We start from the raw sequence: 24,169 nt of genomic DNA, 5'->3' as shown, positions 1-24,169 counted from the left end.
AATTTCTTCCTGTTTTTTAAGGGTACCTTTAGAGGTGAAGTGATAAGCTCTAGGTAATTCTGATTCTGCCCAAGTTTTTAAATAGAGAGAGTCACCTCCCGGGAGGAAATGGGGGTTTCCTATAATAGGAGTCATGGGTCCCGTCAAGGATGAGATTTTGTATTGGCTGCAGCAGGCAGTGAACACTGCTTTGGAGGCTAGTATAAAGGGGTGATCTTGTTTAGTCTTTTTGAGGGGTAACACATTGCTCATCCATGGGAGGCCTCCCAGTTGAGTTCCGCATATCTCCTGTTCTATGTGTACCCAGTCTTTTTGTATTGGGTAAGTTGTCCAGTCAATTATTCTGAGAAGGTGTGAGGCATAATAATACAATTTAAGGTTTGGTAGACCAGCTCCTCCTCTGTCTATTGGGAGAGAGAGGGTTTTGTTGCTGATTCTAATTTTCTTGTGTTCCCAGATGAATCTATTTATCTGACCTTGCAGGGATTTTATGAACTCAGCTGGGAGGTGTACAGGGATAGTTTGGAGCGTATATAACAGCTGTGGTAGGATAGTCATTTTAATGGATGACATCCTACCAAACCATGAGAGTCCTTTAAGCTTATCCCAATCTGTGATTTCTTTTATGATTTTCTCTCTTAGAGGGGTGTAATTTAGCTCGAATAGTTTTTCTATTTTAGCTGGAAGTTTAATACCAAGATAGGTAATCGCCGTTTGCTCCCATTTAAAGGGGAATCTCTCCTTACAAAGAGTCAAGTTAGGATCCTTTAATGAAATGTTTAATGCATAGGACTTGTCGTAATTAATTTTTAAGTTGGAAATTATGCCAAATTCTTTTAAAGCTCTTACTAAATTGGGTAGGGTGATCAGCGGTTGTGATAAGAAGAAGAGCATATCATCCGCGAAAGCTGCTATTTTGTATTCTTTTTGGGCGATCTGTATGCCATGTATATCTGTATTGGCTCTAACTAAGTTTAGGAAGGGCTCTAAGGAGAGAATATAGATTAGTGGGGACAGGGGGCAGCCCTGTCTTGTTCCATTTGTGATTGGGAAAGAGTTTGACAGGGAAAGATTTGCCTTCACTTTCGCTGTTGGGTTACTGTATAATAGGCCTATCCAGGCCTTTAAGTGTGGGCCTAATCCCAGATCAGCTAAAACCGCATGAATATAGTCCCATGCCACCCTGTCGAAGGCCTTCTCGGCATCGGTGGAGAGAAAGAACCCCTCCACACGACGCCGAGAGAGCCAATGCAGGACCCCCACTGCCTTGGCAGTGTTGTCTCTTCCCTCTCTACCTGGCGTGAATCCTGATTGGTCCTGGTGTATCAATTGTGGGAGTAGGGGGTTGAGCCTGTTCGCCAGGATCTTGGCAAAGATCTTGATATCACAATTGAGAAGTGAGATTGGTCTGTAGTTATTGCATGTATGCGGGTCTTTACCCTCTTTATGAATGACAGCCACATGGGCTTCTAGGAGTTGTGTGGAGGGTATTGTGCTAGCCGTCACATTGTTAAAAGCTTTTGTGAAGCATGGAGCCAAGACCCTAGCGAACAGCTTGTAGTACTGGGAAGTTAAACCGTCTGGGCCTGGGCTTTTCCCGGATTTTAAATCCTTAATCACTGAGAGGAATTCTGATTGGCTGATTGGTAGATCTAGTTCTGTGGCGGTTTCAGGTTTTAGGGCATGAAGGCCATGATGTTTAAGGAAGTCTTCTATCAGGGTTCTCCTATGGGACTGTGAGCTATTTTTCTTCTGGTCGAGATTTAAGTTATAGAGGCTCATGTAGTATTTGCGGAAGGCTTCTAGGATTGTGGGGGTAGTTATGTTGTCAGGGCCTTTGGGGTTCTTGATTGCCTTAATCAGGTTTTTAGCATTTTTTTTTTAAGTTTTCTTGCTAGGAAGGATCCTATTTTATTGTCCCATTCATAGAGTGCTTTCTCTGAGTGGAGGATGGCACTTTTAGCCCTTCTATTGAGGACTGATTTCAGGTCTAGTCTTTTGAGTTGAAGTTTATTCAAAATGTCTACACTAGCGGTGCTTTTATGGAGGGATTCAAGTTGAGAGATTTCTTTTAAAATAGCATTAATATAGAAGTACTTGTCTTTTTTTTTCCTTGCTCCTATTTTAATGAGCTCCCCTCTGATGACAACTTTATGGGCTTCCCATATGGCTAGGGGGGATGCATCACAGGGAAGGTTGTGTTTCATGTAGTCTGAGAGTAGTTTAGAGACTGTGTGGAAGGCCTCTGGATCCCCCAGAAGTTCTGGGTTCAATCTCCAGTTAAATTGTGAAGTTTTTAGGAACGGTATTTCCAGCACCAGGAACACGGGTGCGTGATCTGAAAAAGCTATCGAACCAATTGACGCTTTTACTACTAGATCGAGGTCTAGTTGTGTGACCATTACGTGGTCAATGCGCGAGTATTTCTGGTGTGGAGCCGAATAATGTGTGTAGTCCTTTACCTGAGGGTTCAGGGCCCTCCACACATCAATTAAAGCAAGATTCGAGAGCTTTTCCTTTACCCTTTTAATAGCTTTGTAAGGAATTAGTGATTTACCATTTGAAGTATCTATAGGGGGATGCAGAGGCATGTTGAGATCATCTCCCCATATTATCATACCTTTAGCAAAGTCTAACAGCTTATTGGTGACCATGTTAAGGAAGGACTCCTGCTTGTCATTTGGTGCATAAATGGAAACTAACGTAATCTCTCTGTTGCCCAATGTGCCTAGTAAAAATATGAACCTCCCCTCTGGATCTGTTAGGTGATTTTTCACTTGGATTTCGCAGGATTTATGTAATAGAATGGATACTCCCCTTGTTTTCCCTGTTGGGGACGTGGAGTGGTATCCTCTAGTGTAGTTTTTGTCTCTCAGATATGGATTATGTTTGTTTGAGAAGTGTGTTTCTTGGAGCATTGCAATCATCACTCTCTGGCTTTGGAGAAGATGTAGTAAGGCTGACCTCTTCTCTGGTGTATTAAGTCCGTTGACATTATGGGAAGTAATTAGCCATCGGACAGTCTCTTGTCTCTTAGAGGACATATTAGTTAGTGATGAGTCACCACTCCACCAGGTCGGTCTCCCACCACAGGAGAGAAGATGATATGACAGGGAACTAGAAAAAAGATATAGAGTAAGAAAGAGAAGGTGAAATAATAGCATTTGGCCAGAACGCTCTCTGGACAGGGTAGAGATAAATGGAGATTTGTATAAGAGGGCCTACTTTACCCTAAAGAAGTATAAAGTAAAAGGTACGGTGTAGACAGGCCACTGAGTGGACTGTCTAGGTTGTTGACCGGTATTGGGTCAGTGCAAACAAATACACTGTTTGGGGTAATGAAGTGACAATTACTCAGTAGGTAGAGCTCTTACTTCGTGTTGGTGCTACCCCATTATATATACCAAGGTTTCTGAGTACTATATTAGGAAGACTTAGGCTACAGAGTGGGGAGGGAAGGGGAAGGGGGGGGAGGGTAGGGGGGGGAGGGGGGAGGGAGAGTTAGTCTGATAGTCAGCTAGTTTAGGATCGTTAAACGATGGGGTCTTTTGTTTTTTGTTTATTGTTTACCCCCCTTTAGAACACATATCTGTCGTGTATACATTCCCCATATCTTCCCCTTGTACCCTGTATTTAACATGCGCAATAATAACATTTTACTACTATAAAGACTTATCTAATATGAGAAGTACAGCGTTGTAGTTATAACCAAATAACATATGCATGTGTTAACAGACTATAAGTTTCCTAAAAAATTATAACAGGCTTAATTAGTATTGCAGACATTGCAGAAATACAGGTAATACAGAGATAACATGGTTCCCAGCCTGCAGTCTAACGTTTGAAGGAAACGTAACTAGCAGAGAGGATTAAGTTTAACTTCCAGGGTCTGTGGGAAGAGATGGGGTTCAGTTAGGTAAACCTAGACTAATTTGCTAGGGCTGTTGCATTGGGCTCTACGTTTTACTTTAATATGGGAAGTTAGGGAGCCATAACAAATGGTACAGGACAGCAAAGAGTGGGTTTTTCGCTTAGGTAATACCGAGAGTAGGCCTAAATGGCTTCGGGTTTACTGGGGCAGATAGATTTCAGTTTGGGCTGATGTAGGGTCGGGGAGGTTTGTGACAACAAATAGTTACCGTGACCCTTGACGGGAAAATTCAGGTCTCTAGTTCAGCAGGCTCCGTTGAAGGCTGATCAATCTCGCTGTCTCCCGCATCTGAGCCTTCGGCTTGATCGGGGGGTTCCTGTTCTCCGGATTCCGAGGACTGACTCAGCCGTCTCCTACGGGAGTGTTGCTGGAAACTTTGTTCGCTTGATGAGCGATCTCTCCTTCTCGCCGGGTTAGGCCGCTCCATGGTTGATAAGGTAGGAGGACCGTCAGTTGTGGCTAGAGGTTGCCAATCAGGAAGATCCACTGAGGGGATGTTGAGTGCTCTGCAGAAGTATTCAAGGTCCATCGGGTGTCTCAGATTGACTATATTTGTCCCCTTTGTGGCTTGGAGACAGAAGGGGAATCGCCAGCGGTAAGATATTGCATTTTCTCTAAGTTGTTGTAACAGGGGTTTCAGGGCTCTCCTGGTTTGCAGGGTGATGATGGAAAGATCCTGGTACAATTGAACTGTGGCGTCATTAAAGCGTATCTCATCCTGCTCCCTTGCTTTTTTCATTATTTCCTCCTTTAGTGCAAAACTGTTCAAGCAACAGATTATATCTCGAGGAGGTCCCCCTTCACGACCTTTAGGTCGAAGAGCTCGGTGTGCTCTTTCAATCTCTATAGGGGAGTCCTTTGAGCGCTCTAGAAGTTGATTAAAGATGGCGGAAATTGCGGGGAGGATAAGCTCCTGCGACACAGATTCTGGTAGGCCTCTGACCCTTATATTATTGCGGCGACCTCTATTATCTAGATCTTCCAGTTTTTGTTGGAACTCGTACAGCTTCAGGTCATGCTGGTCTGATTTAGACTGCAGGCCACTTACTTGTGATCGTGTGGCTTCCCCCTCCTTCTCCAGAGTATCTAGTCGCGTGTTTATGTGAGAGACTTCACTTCTCAGGTCCGCTATCGCTGCTGATAGGGTCTCCTTGATATCTTTAGCTATATCCAGCATCATTGCGACTGTAGGCATATTATCCAGCTTCTCCAGTACTTTCTGTGGGCCCCCGGAGCCTTGAGGAGAGTGTTCAGCTAGGTTAGGAGAGGTCGCCGCCATTTTAGGTTGGCTACGGCCCGTGCCCGAGTTCTTCTGTGTCCTGAACATCCCCGGTACTTGTTTCGGAGGGTTAGCTGGGGGTTCACCCTGGGTCTTGGGGTCCCCCTGTAGCCTCTTGTCTTCCTTCATGTTTGGTTTGCAAGCTGGAAACCTGGTATTAATGGGTGCGCACGAGGAGCTCGTTCAGCAAGCAGCCATCACAGAGCGGTGCCAAGCCACGCCCCCTGTTTGAGAAATTTCATCAAATTTTCTTTCTTTCGTGTTTTTTTTAATATTGTTGAGTGGCAGATATTAATTTTTATGAAAATTGAACAATGTAGGGTTGAGTGTCAAATTTTTTTTATTCATAGACCCAAGCAATTTGTTCAGAATTTTCATAATTTGGAAAAACTGAACACTTGTGTAATACAGTAGTTATATTTCTCACATGTTACTATTAGGAAAAATCAATTGTAATTCTTGAATTGAAAAGTAATATGAAAAAAATTGTATGGTATATGGCCACCTGACTGACGTGTTTTGCAGATCCTCAGTCGCCTGGTAGATGGCAGCAGATTTCTGGAGTTCAAGGCCGACTTTGGAACAACGATAGTGACTGGATTTGCCTATATTGAAGGGTATGTGGGAACACTTTCTGAAGGAAACTTTATCTAGGAGCTTTTTTTTTTTTTACAACAAAAAAAGCACAACACCTGCATAGATATACATACGCCTTTTTGTTTTATTTCTTTATTTGTATTCTCTTTTCAGTGGGTCACACAGTCAAATGACTTGATAAAGGGCTTCAGGCTCAAGACAGCGGGCTGTCGCCCTGGCCATTACTTTTTCACTTTTACATTGATCTAATGTCATTTTAATAATGTTCTACTAAAGAGCTATATTTTACTTCATTTTTGTGGTACCAGCCTTTTTTTAATACAGGTTACACAGGCATGTGAATTTTGTTTGTTTGTTTTTGCGCTAAATTGCAGAAATGGGTTTGAAAAGCACAACACACACAAAACCATTACTAGGGATGCTATAGTGTGCTCCGCAAAACGCGTGCGTTCACAGCATTGCATTGAAACTTCTTTAGTGTGAGCGAGCTGTAAGAGGAATACCTAAGAAGTCATTGCTGACTAGAATTACTACATTTGAGGCTTTTGAATTGCTGACCTATATCGAGCATGCAGATCAGGTGCTCTGACTCGGACATATGTAGAAGCTTTCCAGAGGCGCCAATAGAATAAAAGTCACTTAAACGAGCTTAAAACCGATGGGGCAGTGGTGGGCCTATCCCATCCATGCGGACAAAGCAAACAAAGGAAGGACTGTGGCATCAACAGTCAAACAACAATTTATTTATACTTCACAGTATAAGTACTTACTGTGGAGTATAAATAAATTGTTGTTTGACTGTTGATGCCACAGTCCTTCCTTTGTTTGCTTTGTCCGCATGGATGGGATAGGCCCACCACTGCCCCATCGGTTTTAAGCTCGTTTAAGTGACTTTTATTCTATTGGCGCCTCTGGAAAGCTTCTACATATTGCTAAGTCCACCCTTGGTGGAGGGTTGTACCCATCTTCTTCCCATCTACAGAGAGCGACTTTTAATCCTGAGTGGGGTCAGGTTAATCTCCCCACCTGCCTTCACAGTGGTTGCCTAATGGTAACCCTGGTTTGTGAGTATTAAATTGTTATATTACTCATTATTAATTATCATCTATACAATATCACACTATTGGGCTCTTGGTGTCCCCCCTCCCTTTATCTGACTCGGACATGATTAAAGTTTTTCGGACACTGTGTAGCTCTGTATCTGGGCAGGTGTAAAGCCTTGTGCACATTGCAGATGCTTCTTGTCCTTGAAGTCCTCTTGGGGCCTCCTTGGCCAAGAATCTAGCATGTTAATGTTGGCACCAGACCCTCCCCGATATGTCCGTGAGCCATCAGGACTGCTGAGTTGCCTCATCCAGGCGTCAACTGACGATTTCCTGCTTATTTAGACTGGCCCAACTTCAAGCTGCATACAGTTTGCATCTCTTATTTTAAGCACTTGTTTATTTATCTTACCATGTGTATCTTCTGATGGTATGTACAGTAATTCTTGCTCCGGTCACTTAGGGCTTTCTATAGAATATCACCATTTTACTTCCCGTGTGATTTTGGTGTTGGGCAGCTCCTATTCTGTCTGTGTTTTTCTCCTTCGACTTATCTTGCTATATTTTTTGTGACTATTACAGAACCATTCCTGAGCTCTGCCTTATTTATTTATTTATTTATTGTATTTATAAAGCGCCAACATATTACGCAGCGCTGAACATTAATTTAGGTTACAGACAATATTTAGGGTGACATACAGCAATATGACAATACAGGAATACAAGAAAACCAGATCACACAGCACAGTATTAGTACAAGGTAATGCTTAGTCAGTCACTGGATGAAGCATGGAGATTAGGCAAGTTATGTTCACTCAGATGCATAGCATGGGTTCACAGTAATGGAGGTGCCAGATCAGGTAGGACACAAAAGGAGGAGGACCCTGCCCAAAGGCTTACAATCTAGAGGGAGAGGTAAGGACACGAATGGTAGGGGACCAAAGTTCAGCTGTAGGTTTAGAGCACTTGTGAGGGGTAGTAGGCCAGAGTGAAAAGGTGAGTTTTGAGGGCTTTCTTGAAGATGTTGAAGGAGGGGGCTGCCCTAATGGGTGGAGGTAGGGAGTTCCATAGTGTTGGAGCAGCTCTTGAGAAGTCCTGGAGGCGTGCATGGGACTGGGTGATGCGAGGGGCGGTTAGGCGAAGTTCATTGGAAGAGCGGAGTGAGCGGCTAGGTGTGTACCTCTGAGTAAGATCGGAAATGTAGGTTGGACAGGTTTTGTGGACAGATTTGTAGGTCAGACACAGTATCTTGAATCTGATTCTGGACTGGATAGGAAGCCAGTGGAGGGATTCTAGGAGGGGATCTGCCGTGGTGGAGCGATGGGAGCAGTGCATAATTCTGGCTGCCGCATTCATGATGGACTGCAGTGGGGCTGTTTGGGTCATAGGGAGACCAGACAGCAGGGCATTGCAGTAGTCAAGGCGGGAAATTATGAGGGCATGGATGAGGAGTTTGGTGGTGGCAGAGGTCAGGAAAGGGCGAATCTTACAGATGTTACGAAGGTGGAAGTTGCAGGACTTTGTGAGGTTTTGGATGTGGGAAGTGAAGGAGAGTGCGGAGTCCAGGGTGACACCCAGACAGCGGCCTTAATAAAGAGATCCTGTGTTTCTGAAACGTTAGTACCTTTCCCTTGACAAAGGGATCCCTGTGGTCCTGAAACATTAGTACCTTTCACTTGACAAAGGGACCCTGTGGTCCTGAAATGTTAGTACCATTCCCTAGACAAAGGGACCCCTGTGGTCCTGAAACCTTAGTACCTTTCCCTTGACAAACGCACTCTGTAGTCCTGAAACGTTAGTACCTTTCCCTGGGCAAAGGGACCCTGTGGTCCTGAAATGTTAATACTTTTCCACTGACAAAGGGACCCTGTGGTCCTGCAACGTTTGTACCTTTCTCTTGATATAGGGATCCTGTGGTGCTTAAATGTTGGTAGCTTTCCCTTGATAAAGGGACCCTGTGGTCCTGTTGGTAGCTTTACCTTGATAAAGGGACCCTGTGGTCCTGTTGGTAGCTTTACCTTGATAAAGGGACCCTGTGGTCCTGTTGTTAGCTTTACCTTGATAAAGGGACCCTGTGGTACTGCAACAGTTGTACCTTTCCCTAGTTGAAGGGACCTTGTGGTCTTAGAAGCCTTTGCCTTGATAAACAGACTTTGTGCTCCTACAAATGTTTGTACCTTTGCCTTGATAAAGAGACCATGTTTTCCTAGAAACAGAACCTATTCCTTGATTAAGGGACCCAGTGGTCACAAAATGTTTGTACCTTTTCTTCTTCATTGAATGAGACTAAATTTATTACTAGGGTTTGACTCATGTCGTGATGTTTGTGATTACTACCCAGAAGAGTTCAGCGCCCATAGTACTTTTATGTATTTGCACACATGTATTTTACATTTTGCCGTTTTTTTTGCAATAGTGGTATATATTTATTTATATATTTATTATTCTCTTTTATCTGGCCTCCCCTCTAACCGTACTGACCCACTTCAATTGGTAATGAATGCGGCAGCCAGACTGATACATTCTTCTCACCGCAGCGCCTCTACAACTCCGCTCTGTAAAGCACTACACTGGCTCCCCGTCAGCTTTAGGATCAATTTCAAAATCCTGTGCTTGGCCTACAAATCAGTGCACAAGACCTGCCCGACCTACATCTCTGATCTGGTCCACAGGCACATACCAGCCCGCCCCCTCCGATCTTCCAATGACCTGCGCCTAGTCGCACCACACATAACTCAGTCACACGCACGATTGCAGGACTTCACCAGGGCCGCCCCTACTCTCTGGAACTCTCTCCCACCAGCCGTCAGACTCGCCCCCACCTTTAATACCTTCAAACAAGCTCTCAAGACTCACCTCTTCACGCTCGCATACCCCCCTACACCAGCACCATAATATGTTCTGTTAGACCCCCTCTCAAAAGACGCACCTATTGTCTCCACCCCACCCTTTAGATTGTAAGCCTCTGGCAGGGCCCTCCTCCCTAATGTATCCAGCTTGATTATGCAATCTTACTCACAACCACCCCTCTTGTAGACTCGAACAGTCTCTATTTTGACCCATGACACCATATCGTTATCAAATCATTTGCATGATCTTGTTTGTTGTGAGTTTCCGTATGTTCTACCTGTATGTTAACCCATTTATCTATTGTGCAGCGCTGCGTAATATGTTGGCGCTTCATAAATACAATAAATAATAATAATAATGTTGGTGTTTACAGCAGCTTGTGTTAAGACGTCTACTGTTTTGTCTTTTAGCAATCTGGTTGGAATAGTGGCTAGCAATGGAGTTCTTACCCATGATGCCTCACTAAAAGGAAGCCATTTTGTGCAGATATGTAATCATCGCAACATCCCTCTGCTGTTTCTTCAGAATACGACTTCTCAGGATCCGACCGTAACAAGTGTGTCACAGGTAAAGGACTGCACTGGTAGGGAGGGCAGTTACTCTACCGGTTAGATATGATCATAAAAATATGCCTTGTCTCACCATCAGAACGTAGAGTGTAACCTCTACGTAGAGTGTAACTTGGACACGCATACATCCAGGCACATCGCCTCAAGTTAGGACTAAGCTTATTGTGACATCCCCAGCAGGACAACCATGCCAGGTGCTAAATTCCATTTCACTCCAAACCTATCATAACCACCATAGTGCCTATCCAGTCAGTGGCTGTATTGTGTACTACATAAAGGCTCTGCCTCTGACACAGGAGACCAGGGTTTGAATCTCCGCTCTTTCCGTTCAGTAAGCCAGCACCTATTCAGTGAGGAGAGACCTTGGGCAAGACTCCCTAACACTGCTGCCACCTACTGAGCTGACACTAGTGGCTGCAGCTGTGGCGCTTTGAGTACACCAGGAGAAAAGCGCAATATAAAATGTTCTGGGTCTTGTCTTTCCCCCTCCCCACCAAAAATATCAGCCACTGAGGCACATGACACCATAAAGATCCTGTACTGAGAAAAACGCAGCTAAGATTACACAACTGAGTGCAATGTCCGTTCAGGTGACTGGGTGATGTGTGTAGTCCAGCCGTGCTCAACTCTGCAACTGTGTCTATTCAATGTGGTGGAAAAATCATGGTCAGGGGTTACTGCTTTGCCTCTATCTCTAGTATTTCCTTCCTTTCCCTGCTAATCTATGTTTGCAAAGGAAACCCTGACTCTGGGAGAAGATATCCTCCTGTAATTCTTATTCTGGAGAAGTGTATGTAGGATATGCAGCAGGGCCAGTGTACATAACCCCCTACAGAGGAATGGCAGTATGGATGGCCACTTGTAACAGTTCCATCGCTGACCCTTTCGCAGCGCGATACACCCCAGTGTTTACCCTCTTACTCTACCGCTTCTTATCAGTTGTTCTGTCAAATGACAACCTCAGTTTTAAATCGTTTACTGTCATTTAGTTGGGATTCAACTCTGACATAACATTCAGTAAAAACATGTTTTCCTACTTTTTATTACCGATTCAGTTTACAAATTAGAAGTTCAGTTACATTCAAAGTACAGTTTATCTGCACTGAAAGCTGCCACTGTAATGTATTGCCTTCTCCTGTGTAGACTTTTGGCTTGTATTCAGCCGAGACACGGCTAGCAATGTTTATATTATGTTGGTTGTTTTCTTATCAGCTACTATTTTAATCACTTCCCGAAGCTCGGCAATGGCCCTAATGCCTAGTACACACCATACAATTTTCTTTTAGATTTTCTGTAAGATTTACCTGCCAGATAGATAGTTTCCAACATGTTCGAAAATTATCTAACCGCCTAATTATCTATCTGCCTAGCATCTAGGCATTGTTCTACTCAGCAGGAGATAACCAGAAGACAATGCACCATAGATAAAAAGTCAAATGTAAAAAGGAAATAGCGCTCTATGGTAAAGTCTTTGTTGCTAATAGTGAAATGACATCAACTTTATAGGTGGAGCATGGAACACACACTCCCCCCTATGTGGAATAACTCACCGGATGAAGCGGCCTATAGGGCCCGACAACGCCTCAGGGGTATAGGCCACCCCTCAGCCACACTGGCAATAACTGCTGGGCACTTGTAAGCCTTTCCAGGCAATGGATCACCAACTGTGTGTAGTCACTCCACGCAATGATGTCCTCCAGAGGAAAAGAAAAAACACGCCTCACATAGCGTAAAAGTATCAGGGTCAGCACCCACGTTTATTAAAAAAGATTTAGGCAATAAAAAATGGTAGCGGATGCGGCATGGGTGTGTTGGGCATATAAGCTAAAGCCTAAGAGCATCTATAAGAAAAGCGCTCCGACTCACGCTAGCTCCAACCACGCTCAAACACCGCCGCTCGTCTCCTCGTATACAGCGCGTCACTGCCTCCGGTGACGTCACACGTTGCGCCGCTCCGTAGCTCCGCCCTACGCGTTTCGTTGCTATGCAACTTCTCAGGGGTGCCTGAGGAGTTGCATAGCAACGAAACGCGTAGGGCGGAGCTACGGAGCGGCGCAGCTACGGAGCGGCGGAGCTACGGAGCGGCGCAGCTACGGAGCGCTTTCCTTATTGATGCTCTTAGGCTTTAGCTTATATGCCCAACACACCCATGCCGCATCCGCTACCATTTTTTATTGCCCAAATCTTTTTTTAATAAACGTGGGTGCTGACCCTGATACTTTTACGCTATGTGAGGCATGTTTTTTCTTTTCCTCTGGAGGACATCATTGCGTGGAGTGACTACACACAGTTGGTGATCCATTGCCTGGAAAGGCTTACAAGTGCCCAGCAGTTATTGCCAGTGTGGCTGAGGGGTGGCCTATACCCCTGAGGCGTTGTCGGGCCCTATAGGCCGCTTCATCCGGTGAGTTATTCCACATAGGGGGGAGTGTGTGTTCCATGCTCCACCTATACAGTTGATGTCATTTCACTATTAGCAACAAAGACTTTACCATAGAGCGCTATTTCCTTTTTACATTTGACTTTTTACTATTTACACCAATAGCAAGGAAGCGCCCCACTGTGACCCAGTGTTTGGTTTTGTCTGATTATTTTAATAACCCTGAACTGTAATTCATCTGTGAGCGCTTGTGTTTTTTCTTGTTTCTAATGCACCATAGATAATGACCAGTCTCTACAGAAAATAATCTAATGCAGAAAATCTAACTGAAAAATCTAACAGAAAATTGTATGGTGTGTACCAGGCATAAGCTTCCCACTGAAGATGACAGTGCTGTGTTTAACTGTTTGAATGCTGTTCTGCTATCAGTGTTTTATTTTCTCTGGTAGTACATTTTTTTGCTGTAAAGATTATTTTAGAGCAAAGAAGAAATGCTGCGTTTCATACCTTTTTAATTTGATTTTGCTTTTAACTGTTTTGTCCAGGCAGAAGTTCTGACCAACAGACTGAAGGCTCAGGCTTCCATGATGGCAGCTGTAGCTTGTGCCTCGGTGCCCAAGCTCACCCTGATCATCGGTGGATGCCACGGAGGGGAGAGCTTTGCCATGGTACGTGGCTTTGTAGAGCACCAGAGCTCTTTATGTCTTTTATAATTTACTAGTGACCTAGCCAGTTTAAAAACAGGATAGGTTCGTTACAGCGCGCACCCTGGCTGTCCTGCTCCTTCTAAAGGGTGTCCCTGCGGCACATGCGCAAACGCAGGGACATGGACACACGGACGCAGAGACAAAGGGGTTTTATTATGTAGGATAGGTAGTGATGGATGATCATTAAATTTTCACAAACGCAAAGTTCGCGGCGAGCTCCATAGACTTTAATGACGGGCGAACTTCTGAAACTTTTAGGGCATTCCTGCAGCCACAATTTCTATAAAAAAAAAAGGTGTAAAAAGTGCAGCAAAACCCGAACATTGTCATGCCGGAGGAGGATCAAGTGGGAAATAGTAGCCAAAAAATATATTTTTTGCACAGACGCTTTTTTAATGGTTATTTTTAAAGTTTAATGGCTGCTGACTTCAGCGGTTAATAGCAAAGCCCCCTTATGTGCTGGAAACACCAAATTTGCAGGGTAATATTTTTAAAAGACCTTGTTGTTTTTGAGAAAATCTGTGTTAAAATTAGAGGAAAAAAGTTGATATTTAAATGCAGTAAAATGACAGATAATGTATCCATTTTTTTTTCTAATATATGTTCAGAGTGTGGGAAATAAAAAATAAAAAAAAAAGACGTGGGTCCCCCTTCCCAAGGCTCTTTAACCCCTTGTCCCCCATGCAGACTGGGATAGACTTCCTGCATGGGTGCATTAGGTGCCAGAATGGGTGGGTGAAATAGGTGTGGGGAGGACAGTGGGAGCCAACGATGAAGTGTCCGCACGGGACAGAGCTCTCAGCTATACTAATATAGCTGAGAGCAAAAGCATCTTTGAATTTTTCTCCAGGGCTCCCCGTTTGTTCATTAACAGACCAATGGGGATCAGGAGGATTCCTATTGGTCTGTTAATGAACCGTTAGAGTTCCGTACATCAGTCAGGAGCCCTTTTTTATTGGCTTCTGACCTCCTGATCACTGTGAGCCAATCACAGTGGTCAGGAAGTAAAAAAAAGTCTCTGATCCTTACAGGGTCCAGAGCCTTTGGGCCTAAATTAATCATTGGCCTCGATTCATCAAGACTTATCGAATTGGTTAACGACAGTTTGGTAAAATACCGAATTCGTTAAGTTGATTTCAGGATTCATCAAATTTATCTACAGCTGTTAGCGAGCATTCGGTAATAATTCGGTAATAATTCGTTAGTGATGCGTTAAAACGGAAGAAAGTGCAATTCATGAAAATGAAAGTGGGTGTGGTTTATCGTTAAATTTAGGATTAGTTATCTCCTTCACTGCTCTGTCGTTGTTCCTGTCAGATCATTGCTGACAGAGAAGATGGAGCCATTTGAAGTGGTTATCTATCAGCTGACAGTGATTCAAAGGCACAGAAGGGCAAGAATAAGGTCTAGAACCAGATCAATCTGCAAGAGAATGGATTTATTTGCTATAACAGGACATCGGCATTTCTCTTGAATCATCTTGTAAGAGAACACAGGCAGTGCCAGGGTTAACTAATTTGCTAGCTGCACTATATTTTTTTTAGAAAAGGCTCCGATCAAATTGTGGGATTGTCCCAAGTCCTGGTCCAGGTGTTAAGCCCTATTCAGAATGTTGCTACGTAGTGTTCAAAGGACTGCCTTTTACCCACAATTCCATGGGAATCTTATGGCCTTGTGTTAAATTACCGCTGTAAAATGGAAATATCGACACGTTACCGAATGGTTACCGAATTGTTATCGAAATCACACCGAATGAGGAAAAACCTTGATGAATACAACTAGAAATCGCTAAACTTCGAATTCAGTAATTTAACAAACTGGAAAAAATTATCTCAAAGAGAATGATGAATCGAGGCCATTGTCTTTGCGATCACTTTTTCCAGTTTGTTAAATTACCGAATTCAAAGTTTATTGATTTTTAGTTGTATTCATCAAGGTTTTTCCACTTTCGGTGTGATTTCGATAACAATTCGGTAACGTGTCGATATTTAAGTCTATAAGATTCCCGTGGAATTGTGGGTAAAAAGGCAGTCCTTTGAACACTACGTAGCAACATTCTGAATAGGGCTTAACACCTGGACCAGGATTCTGGAAGTGGCTTAGGACAATCCCAAAATTTTGCCAGCTGCGGCTTGATAGGAGCCTTTTCTGAAAAAATGTAGTGCAGCTAGCAATTTAGTTAACCCTGGCACTGCCTGTGTTCTCTTACAAGATGATTCAAGAGAAATGCAGATGTCCTGGTATAGCAAATAAATCCATTCTCTTGCAAATTGATGTAGTTCTAGACCTTATTCTTGCCCTTCTGCGCCTTTGAATCACTCTCAGCTGATACATCACCACTTCAAATGGCTCCATCTTCTCTGTCAGCAATGATCTGACAGGAATAACGACAGAGCAGTGAAGGAGATAACTAATCCTAAATGTGACGCTAAACCACGCCCACTTTCATTTTCATGAATTGCACTTTCTTCCATTTTACCGCATCATTACCGAATGATTACCGAATTATTACCGAATGCTCGCTAACAGCTGTAGATACATTTGATGAATCCTGACATCAACTTAACGTATTTGGTATTTTACCGAACTGTCGTTAACCAATTCGATAAGTCTTGATGAATCGAGGCCTTGGTCCAAAATTGGTTAAAGAAAACATTGCATAACTGAAAGTCAACTTTTCTTAAATTTTCTATTGTTTTTACCTGCAGTGTGGAAGATCGTTTCAGCCAAACTTTTTATTCCTGTGGCCCAATGCGAGAATTGGACTGGTGGATGCTGATAGCTTTCCACGGAGCAGACCAGAGGGGGTAGAAAGCTCTGAGGATGAGGAGGAATTCACTGATTTAGTTACTAGGTATTAACAACTTCATTACTGTTATTATGTATTTACTCTATATAACGCAGACAGCTTCCACAGTGCTCTACAGAGTACATCCTCATGTCACTAACTGTCGTCCAATGAGCTTGCATTCTAATCCCTACTATAGTTTTCAATCATCTTTGGCTGATCGAACAACATACACAAGAATTTATTTCCATAGAATTTGATGAAAAAAAATGCTTGCAGAACTCGATTGGACATGAAAATCAAGCCATGTATGGCCAGCTTTGAGATTTCCACTAACAATACGATTTGTTGAACAATCGTTTACAAATGATTATTCCTATGGCCGATAAATAAACGTTTGGGACCACTAACGGAGAAAAATCTAACCACTCTGATTTGATTGATCGGATCAATCAGAAAATTGGATCGATTTCATTAATTTGATCGAATTGGTTAGAAGATTTTCATCCATTGGTGGTTCCAAACAATCATGAACGATTGTTCGCTAAATTGTATTGTTAGTGGCCAGCTTTAGACTAATTATTGTATAATAAGCTAAAGTCAATTCGGGGGCAACCAGAAAACCTATCTGTATGTTTTTGGAATGTGAGAGGAAAAAAAAGAGTGGAAACCCACCCAGACACAAAGAGAACATTCAGACTCCATGCAGCTAGTGTCCTGGCCCAGATGTGAACTTGAGAGCCCAGCCCAACAAGGTGAGAGTGCTATCCACTATGCCGCCTTATTAGATATCTGGTCAAAGTAAGACTTAAAGAAATTAAAACACAAGCCAGGAAAAGGCAGTTGGTAATTCTGGTGGTAGCACTGTGATTGGCAGCACGGTGGCGTAGTGGTTTAGCGCTCGCGCCTTGCAGCGCTGGGTCCCCGGTTCGAATCCCAACCAGGTCAACATCTGCAAGGAGTTTGTATGTTCTCCCTGTGTCTGCGTGGGTTTCCTTCGGGCACTCTGGTTTCCTCCCAAATCCCCAAAACATACAGATAAGTTTATTGGCTTCCCCCTACATTGGCCCTAGACTAGGATACATACACTACATAATACATACGACGGACTATGGTAGGGACTAGATTGTGAGCCCCTCTGAGGGACAGTTAGTGACAAGACAATATACTCTGTACAGTGCTGTGTAAGATGTCAGGGCTATATAAATACTAAATATTAATAATAATAATAATAATAATAATGATGGTTAGGGCCTCATGTTCTTCAAGGTCAGTAGAGCATTGTGGGAAAATTTAGACGGTGTTGCTAACGTGGAGTGGGCGTGGCTAAGATGACCAGTAAGAATGAGGTGGGGTAATGAGTCAGATGTACCGTGGGATATAAATAGGACAGCGGTTACTTGTTCTTGCAAATAACTATTAGGCAGCAGGTGACAGCTGCTAGGAGTAGGAGGAAGGCTACAAGATATCGCTGGAGGTTCAGTGAATATTTGGGGGGTAGGTTTATGCTTTTTTTGGCCGGTTGATCAAGCAACCGGCAAGCACATGTATCCGACCGGCATTAGGCGATCCCCACCGGTGCTTGATACTGGAGACTATACTGTACATTTAGTTTAGTTTGCACAGTTCCTACAGGAAGCTCTGGCTCTATCCTCCTGCATCTACTTTGTATTCCATTGAGTTCTGAGTGCTGCAGAAACCTTATAACCATTATTATCTCTTCTGTGCTTCTTAGACTGAAGGAGGAGAGTTCGGCCTTTTACTCGTCTGCCAGAATCTGGGATGATGGGGTGATTCTGCCTGAAGACACCAGACATGTAAGCGAGGCTAGCCCAGCCATATACAGGAGCTAGTGATGATCATCAGTGTGTATCTAAAGCCTAAGTACAGTTTCTGCTGTTCATATACTGTCAAACATCAGCAGTAAGAGTAGCAAAACTAAACATAGGAAACTATGGACAAGTTTTAACAATATATGCACAAGAGGTTATTATCCTGCAACCTACTGTAAATCATAGCTAACACTTATACTCAAGTATAAACCACCCTGACTGAAGGCCAACCTCCAACTTTTGCCTCTCATATAACCTAATGATGTGTGACTCGATTATAAGCCAAATCCCCTATGTCTCCCCCTAGCCTCTGCCCATATATGTGATGCAGAGTGCACATTGGAGGCATGCTTGGTTCTATAGTTACCGCTCCTGGTTCCTGGCAGCCATCTTACAGTCTCCCTTAAAGGACAGCTGTAGCAAAAGGGATATGGAGGCTGCCATATTTATTTCCTTTTAAACAATACCAGTTGCTTGGCTATCCTGCTGCCTTTAAAGGTGGCCATACATCAGGAGACTTAGTAGCCAATAAACCATCCGATTAGATTTTTATAATCAAATTGGATGAAAATCGGTGCCGCCAAGTGCATTTCCAACCAACAATGCGACCAATTTCAAGATGAAATTGGTTGCATTCTCGACCACGCATGCTGCAAGATGTTGGGCCGATTTGCTTGATCGGTATGCGGCGGGAACGGCGTGCAATTTCACAACGAACGTGGCAAAACCCCCGCCGCTGTCCACCCCGGTGCCGCATGTAAAGTATACATTACCTGTTCGTGGCCTCTGCTTGTCCCTTCGCTGCTCTGGGCGCATTCCCATCTTCATACACGCACGCCCCACATGCTTTCCCAGTACGGGCATGCTTGTGACTTCACACACGTGCGCCCTTACAAGGAAACCACGTGGGGTGCACGTGTATGCAAAGGAGATATCCCGGAGGCAACGGAGGGGCAAGCGGAGGCCGTGGACAGGTAATGTATACTTTACACGGGGCACCGGGGGGACATTTACATTAGAGGGGCATAGCGTTGGGGTGGTGAGGCGGACGTATGCAGTGCACAAGGCCAATTCCAGATAGATTTCAGCATGAATCAGCCTGTGGTGAATGGGCAACTGACAGATCTCTCTCATCAGATTCGATAAGAAGGAGAATTCTCTCTTGGACGAATCTGCCCATACATCGCTAGATGTATGGCTACCTTAATACTTTTTTTAGCTATAGACCCTGAACAAGCATGTTCCTTAAAGAGGAACTTCAGCCTAAACAAACATACTGCCATTAAGTTACATTAGTTATCCTAATTTATCCTAAGTTATCCTATCCCAGAGTGCACCTCAAAAAATCCAGAGATAGAGCCTTCTGTCATGCTGCCCCTACTCTTTGGAACTCCCTGCCACACCCAGTAAAGACAGCACCATCCCTGGAGCTATTTAAATTCAGACTGAAAAGCCACCTGTTTAGCCTGGCATTTCTAGACTTTTAAAATTCTTCCTCTGTACCACGATGGTCGGAGCCATGCTTATGCGCTTTGAGTCCCATGGGAGAAAAGCGCTTTACAAATGTTATTTGTTGTTGTTGTTGTTGTAATTAAAATAGATATGTAATCTCTTACCCACCCTGTTCTAAAAGAACAAGCAAATGTTTGTGATTTCACGAGGGCAGCCATCATTTTTTGAAAGGAGGTGACAGGGAGCCTGAGACACAGTTCCAACTGTCCTGTGTTCTGCTCACGCCTCCCAGTTGCTAAGCAATGAGAACATCAGAAATCCCATCATGCTTTGCACAGCATCAGGGGAAAAATGCCCGGGCAGTTTTCTTTGATGGGGTGGAGCTTAGCTTCTGTGCAGCTAAAAATGAGGCTTTGGTAAGAAAAACAAAGTTCTGATGCTGTGAAACTGTTAATGAAACACCAAGCCTATTCAGTGCTGCGGAGTAGATTTTTAGTCTAGAGGTGCACTTTAATGTTTGCCGCAATTATTCTTTAGTATGTTTAGTGCGATGTATGCATTGTTCTTTTCTCCTTTTGTCAGGTTCTTGGCAAGTGTCTTCGAATTATCGGTCAACAGAAATATGAAAGGCCTGCAGTCCATTCGTCTCCAATGCTGAGAATGTGACCGGGACCAGATTTGTTGAAAGGCCATAAAGGCCTGTGCCTAAGGCGGCTGCTGCCCAGGAGAAAGAGGAAGATCCAAATGGCGAGCAACACATTACATCAGGAATATGCTGCCCAAGCTCGCTGTTCCTGGATGATACACATGAAAGGGGGGGCTGCGCATGGGAGGAGAGCCACAAGAAAAATGTTCTAGGGTGAAAAAAGTGTAAATCCGTCCTTGAATATGACTGAATGTAAATCATAGAATATTTTGTACATAGTCTATAAAGATATCTCCTAAAATACAAAAGTGACTTTTTATTGAAATTGTTATAATTTTGTATAGACCATCACACAAAATAAATCTCTGATTTGAAGATGTTTCAAGTGTTCATCATAACCAACTGATGCATTCCTGTCAATAGTTTTACCAAAAGTAAATCAGTGGCAGGATCATTTAAAACGTACCCGAAACAAGAAGGGGAAAAAAGATAGATACTTACCTTAGTAGAGGCCGGCCTCTGGATGCCCAGAGACTTCCCCAATAGTGATGTGGCCCTTCCAGTGCAAGGTCACAGGTGTCAAACTCCAGTCCTCGGGGGCCAGATCCATGCCAGTGTTTAGGATGGACTGAGAAAGGGAGGGATGCGTTCTACTTGATGAACCACCCCTTTCCTGATTTAGGCTTTGTTCACATTATAAATCGCTATCGCAATCGCTGATCGATTTTATTAAGTGGTTTTGAAAGCGCTTTTCTAAGAGCTTTTGCATAGCAATGTTTTTTTTCACTTCCTGACATCAGTCAGGAAGCGAACTCCTTGCCCCGGAAATTAATAAATACAATGTATTTATTCACTAAAAGCACTCGGAAAATAGCTTTTCAAAGCGCTTAGCAATTTTCCTATCTTTTCCATTGAAACGCAAATGCGGCTCCCATCGCTTTTTGAAGCACCTAGCGATTTTCCTATCTTTTTTCCATTGAAACGCAAACAATCACAAAATAGTGCAGGAGCCGCGTTTGCGATTGGATAGAAAGCTGATCGCTCATGTCAGAGCACTCACATAGAGCAACATTGCAGAAGCGCTTTTAAGGCGATTTAAATCGTTCCAAGTGTGAACAAGCCCTTAGTCCCATCAATTAATGTGATGTGTGAGACCTCGGCCCTTGAGGACTGGAGTTCAACATCTCTGCAGCATATATTGGCTTGCAGAAATTGCTTTTGTGACAATGCTTCAGCTTTGGCTCGTGTAACAAGCGAGACCATACTGCGTATTTGCGAGCGAGGTCTGTGCAGGCCAGGTAGCACAAACTTGCTCATGCATGGCTTTTTCCTCAGCACATGAGTGGCTTCCTGCAACTGGGCATGCGCGGACCACACTTGCACCTGTGCAGTAAGGGTTTTTCGCCTTCCTCTGGATCAACGGATATGTGAGGGAGTTGGCTGGTGTTGTACTTGGGTTTCTGGTTGAACTCGATGGATGGGTGTCTTTTTTCAACCCAAATAACTATGTAACCATGTAACTATAGTAAGGGTGCACATACATTTCTCTATATTGCGGGACAATCAACCTTCCGATTCAATGATTTTATCAAATCGGAAGTTAATTGGTGCTGCAACTAATTGAGCTCCTGGTCTTTGCATTAGTAGAAAAGAGGCACAACACCAATTGGCAATATAAGCACAGTGCCCTTGTGATCAAACAATCATCGAAAGAAACACGTGTGATCCGAAAATCAGAAGTGCGTACAGTGTAAATAGATGCTCCACCTGTCAGCAACTTGGAAGAGATTATCAGATTCACTTGCCACTTATAAAATAACAACCTTACCAGCAATTTGTTGACGTATCGTAATTTGTAGCTGAAAACATCACAGCTGCAATTTATTATTATTATTAATTGTATTTATAAAGTGCCAACATATTACACAGTGCTGGACATTAGATTATCTTACAGACAATATTTAGGGGTGACAAACAGCAATATGACAATACAGGAATACAAGAAAGACCAGATCACACACCATAGTATGAGTACCAGGTAATGCTTAGTCAGTCACTGGATGGAGCATGGAGATTAGGCAAGTTAGGTTCACTCAGATGCATAGCATGGGTTCACAGTAATGGAGGTGCATGATCAGGTAGGACACAAAAGGAGGAGGACCCTGCCCAAAGGCTTACAATCTAGAGGAAGAGGTAGGGACACGAGAGGGAGGGGACCAGAGTTCAGCTGTGGGTTTAGAGCAATTGTGAGGGGTGGTAGGCCAGAGTGAAAATGTGAGTTTTGAGGGCCTTCTTGAAGGTGTTGAAGGAGGGGGCTGCCCTAATGGGTGGAGGTAGGGAGTTCCATAGTGTTGGAGCGGCTCTTGAGAAGTCTTGGAGGCGTGCATGGGACTGTGTGATGTGGGGGACGGTCAGGTGAAGTTCATTGGAGGAGCGGAGTGAACGGCTTGGTGTGTATCTCTGAGTAAGATCAGAAATGTACGTTGGACAGGTTTTGTGGACAGATTTGTAGGTCAGACACAATATCTTGAGTTATAATCTTAGATAAATATTTCACAGAGACTGTTAACATAATAATAGTGAAAACAGCATACAACATCCCAAACAGTGAAAAGTCCTTTTACGTAAAATAAGTCAAGTTCATTCGCTGGAATCTGACTCCTCACTAAAGACATCTGAAAAAGGTCTAATCAGCACCCAGTTCAGAAGAGCACAATATGATTTCCAGTTTATAGATCTAGTTCCAATTGTACACGACACATTTTTGATCAGCAGCAATGGTGTTTATTGTTCTGTCGTCCTGTTTGGCAAGCCTCATCCTACTTAATCCAAACTGCAGATATTACAAAATAGATGCTGTATATAAATATTCGGTAATCCTTGAACCTGCCATTAGAGGGCAGTATAATTCAAAAACAATACACAGCCTCTTATAAGGGAAGATAACTATAGGTTATACACCCATAGCATTACATTAGCAAGAGCTTTTCAAATCACAAAGTGCTCAGAAAAGCTTTCTTAGTGGGTTCCAGGCCTGACACAGATATAATGGAAGTGGGAATTAAGACAAACAAATGCAGTTACATCAGATTAGGGATCGTCAATGACAGGCGTGTCGTTAGCATCATATATCCATGGCCTGTGCCACCGGTATGGTTGTGGTGGGGTGCCACAGTTGTCCCCTCTCGGGTGCCCAGCAGACGTGCCCTGAATCTATTTAAATTGTTGCCACCAGGCTCACCAGCGTTGCCAAACATTCACATTATTTTTTACTGACAAAGATGTACTGAAAAGGATATTTTTTACTGACACACCCCTGCGGCCAAAAATGGGCATGGCAATGCAACGGAACACATGTAGTCATGGGTGTTGCCAAGCATCCATGACCTTAGCAGAGCGTACGTGATCCTGCTGGGGAAATTTGAGCGCCGCCATAGTGTTTCCCCTCAAAATACACAATCTGAAAGCATTTCACCCAAAACACAGATAATCTGACAGCATTTTACCCAAATACTCATAATCTGACATCGTTTCACCCAGAATACACATAATCTGGCAGCGTTTTCCATCCACAATTCATGTAATCTGGCACAGGTTTCCTTCCAAAATACACATAATCTGGCAGCGGTTTCCTTCCAAAATAAACCAGTGACCAGAACAGTTTTAACAAATGTCTCCATGACTGTTACAGAAGTCAGAGACACAAATGTAACCATATATCATATATTCACAGATAATCTATGAAGGTGGCCATACATTTGGAGACCGATCGACCATCCATTTCGATTATTATAATCGAAACGGATAAAAACCTGTGCCGCCAAGTGCACACTCAATCGACAATGCAACCAAATTCTGGTCATAATTGGTCACGTGAAGGGCTGAGACATGCTGCAAGATGTAGGGCTGACTTGCTCGATCGGGTGCATGGCGGTAATGGCAAACATTATCAGGACGAGGGACAAAACCCCTGGCGCTTTCTCCCCAATGTATAAATATAGATATGTGCGTTTATACATTACCTATCCTGTGTCACAGTGCTCGTTCATTGTCCGCATCCGCCACTTTTCCATTAGCCTAATACACGCCACCACC

General features: G+C 43.5%; 1 protein-coding gene across 1 annotated transcript in view; it reads left to right on the top strand.

The window, feature by feature from the left end:
* The window catches only part of LOC137522423 (methylcrotonoyl-CoA carboxylase beta chain, mitochondrial-like), a 43,795-nt gene extending 23,413 nt beyond the window's left edge, over nucleotides 1–20,382 (top strand). Inside the window, exons 7-12 of the mRNA XM_068242476.1 lie at nucleotides 5,736–5,827; nucleotides 10,111–10,267; nucleotides 13,195–13,317; nucleotides 16,065–16,210; nucleotides 17,880–17,961; nucleotides 20,011–20,382. Of these exons, the coding sequence (XP_068098577.1) occupies nucleotides 5,736–5,827; nucleotides 10,111–10,267; nucleotides 13,195–13,317; nucleotides 16,065–16,210; nucleotides 17,880–17,961; nucleotides 20,011–20,094 (684 nt within the window). The 3' untranslated portion in view covers nucleotides 20,095–20,382. The remainder of the gene's footprint in view (nucleotides 1–5,735; nucleotides 5,828–10,110; nucleotides 10,268–13,194; nucleotides 13,318–16,064; nucleotides 16,211–17,879; nucleotides 17,962–20,010) is intronic.
* Nucleotides 20,383–24,169: the final 3,787 nt, after the last annotated feature.

This window comes from Hyperolius riggenbachi, chromosome 6, assembly GCF_040937935.1.
Source record: "Hyperolius riggenbachi isolate aHypRig1 chromosome 6, aHypRig1.pri, whole genome shotgun sequence".
Taxonomy (NCBI): Eukaryota; Metazoa; Chordata; class Amphibia; order Anura; family Hyperoliidae; genus Hyperolius; species Hyperolius riggenbachi.
This window is presented reverse-complemented; position numbering and strand designations above follow the sequence as displayed.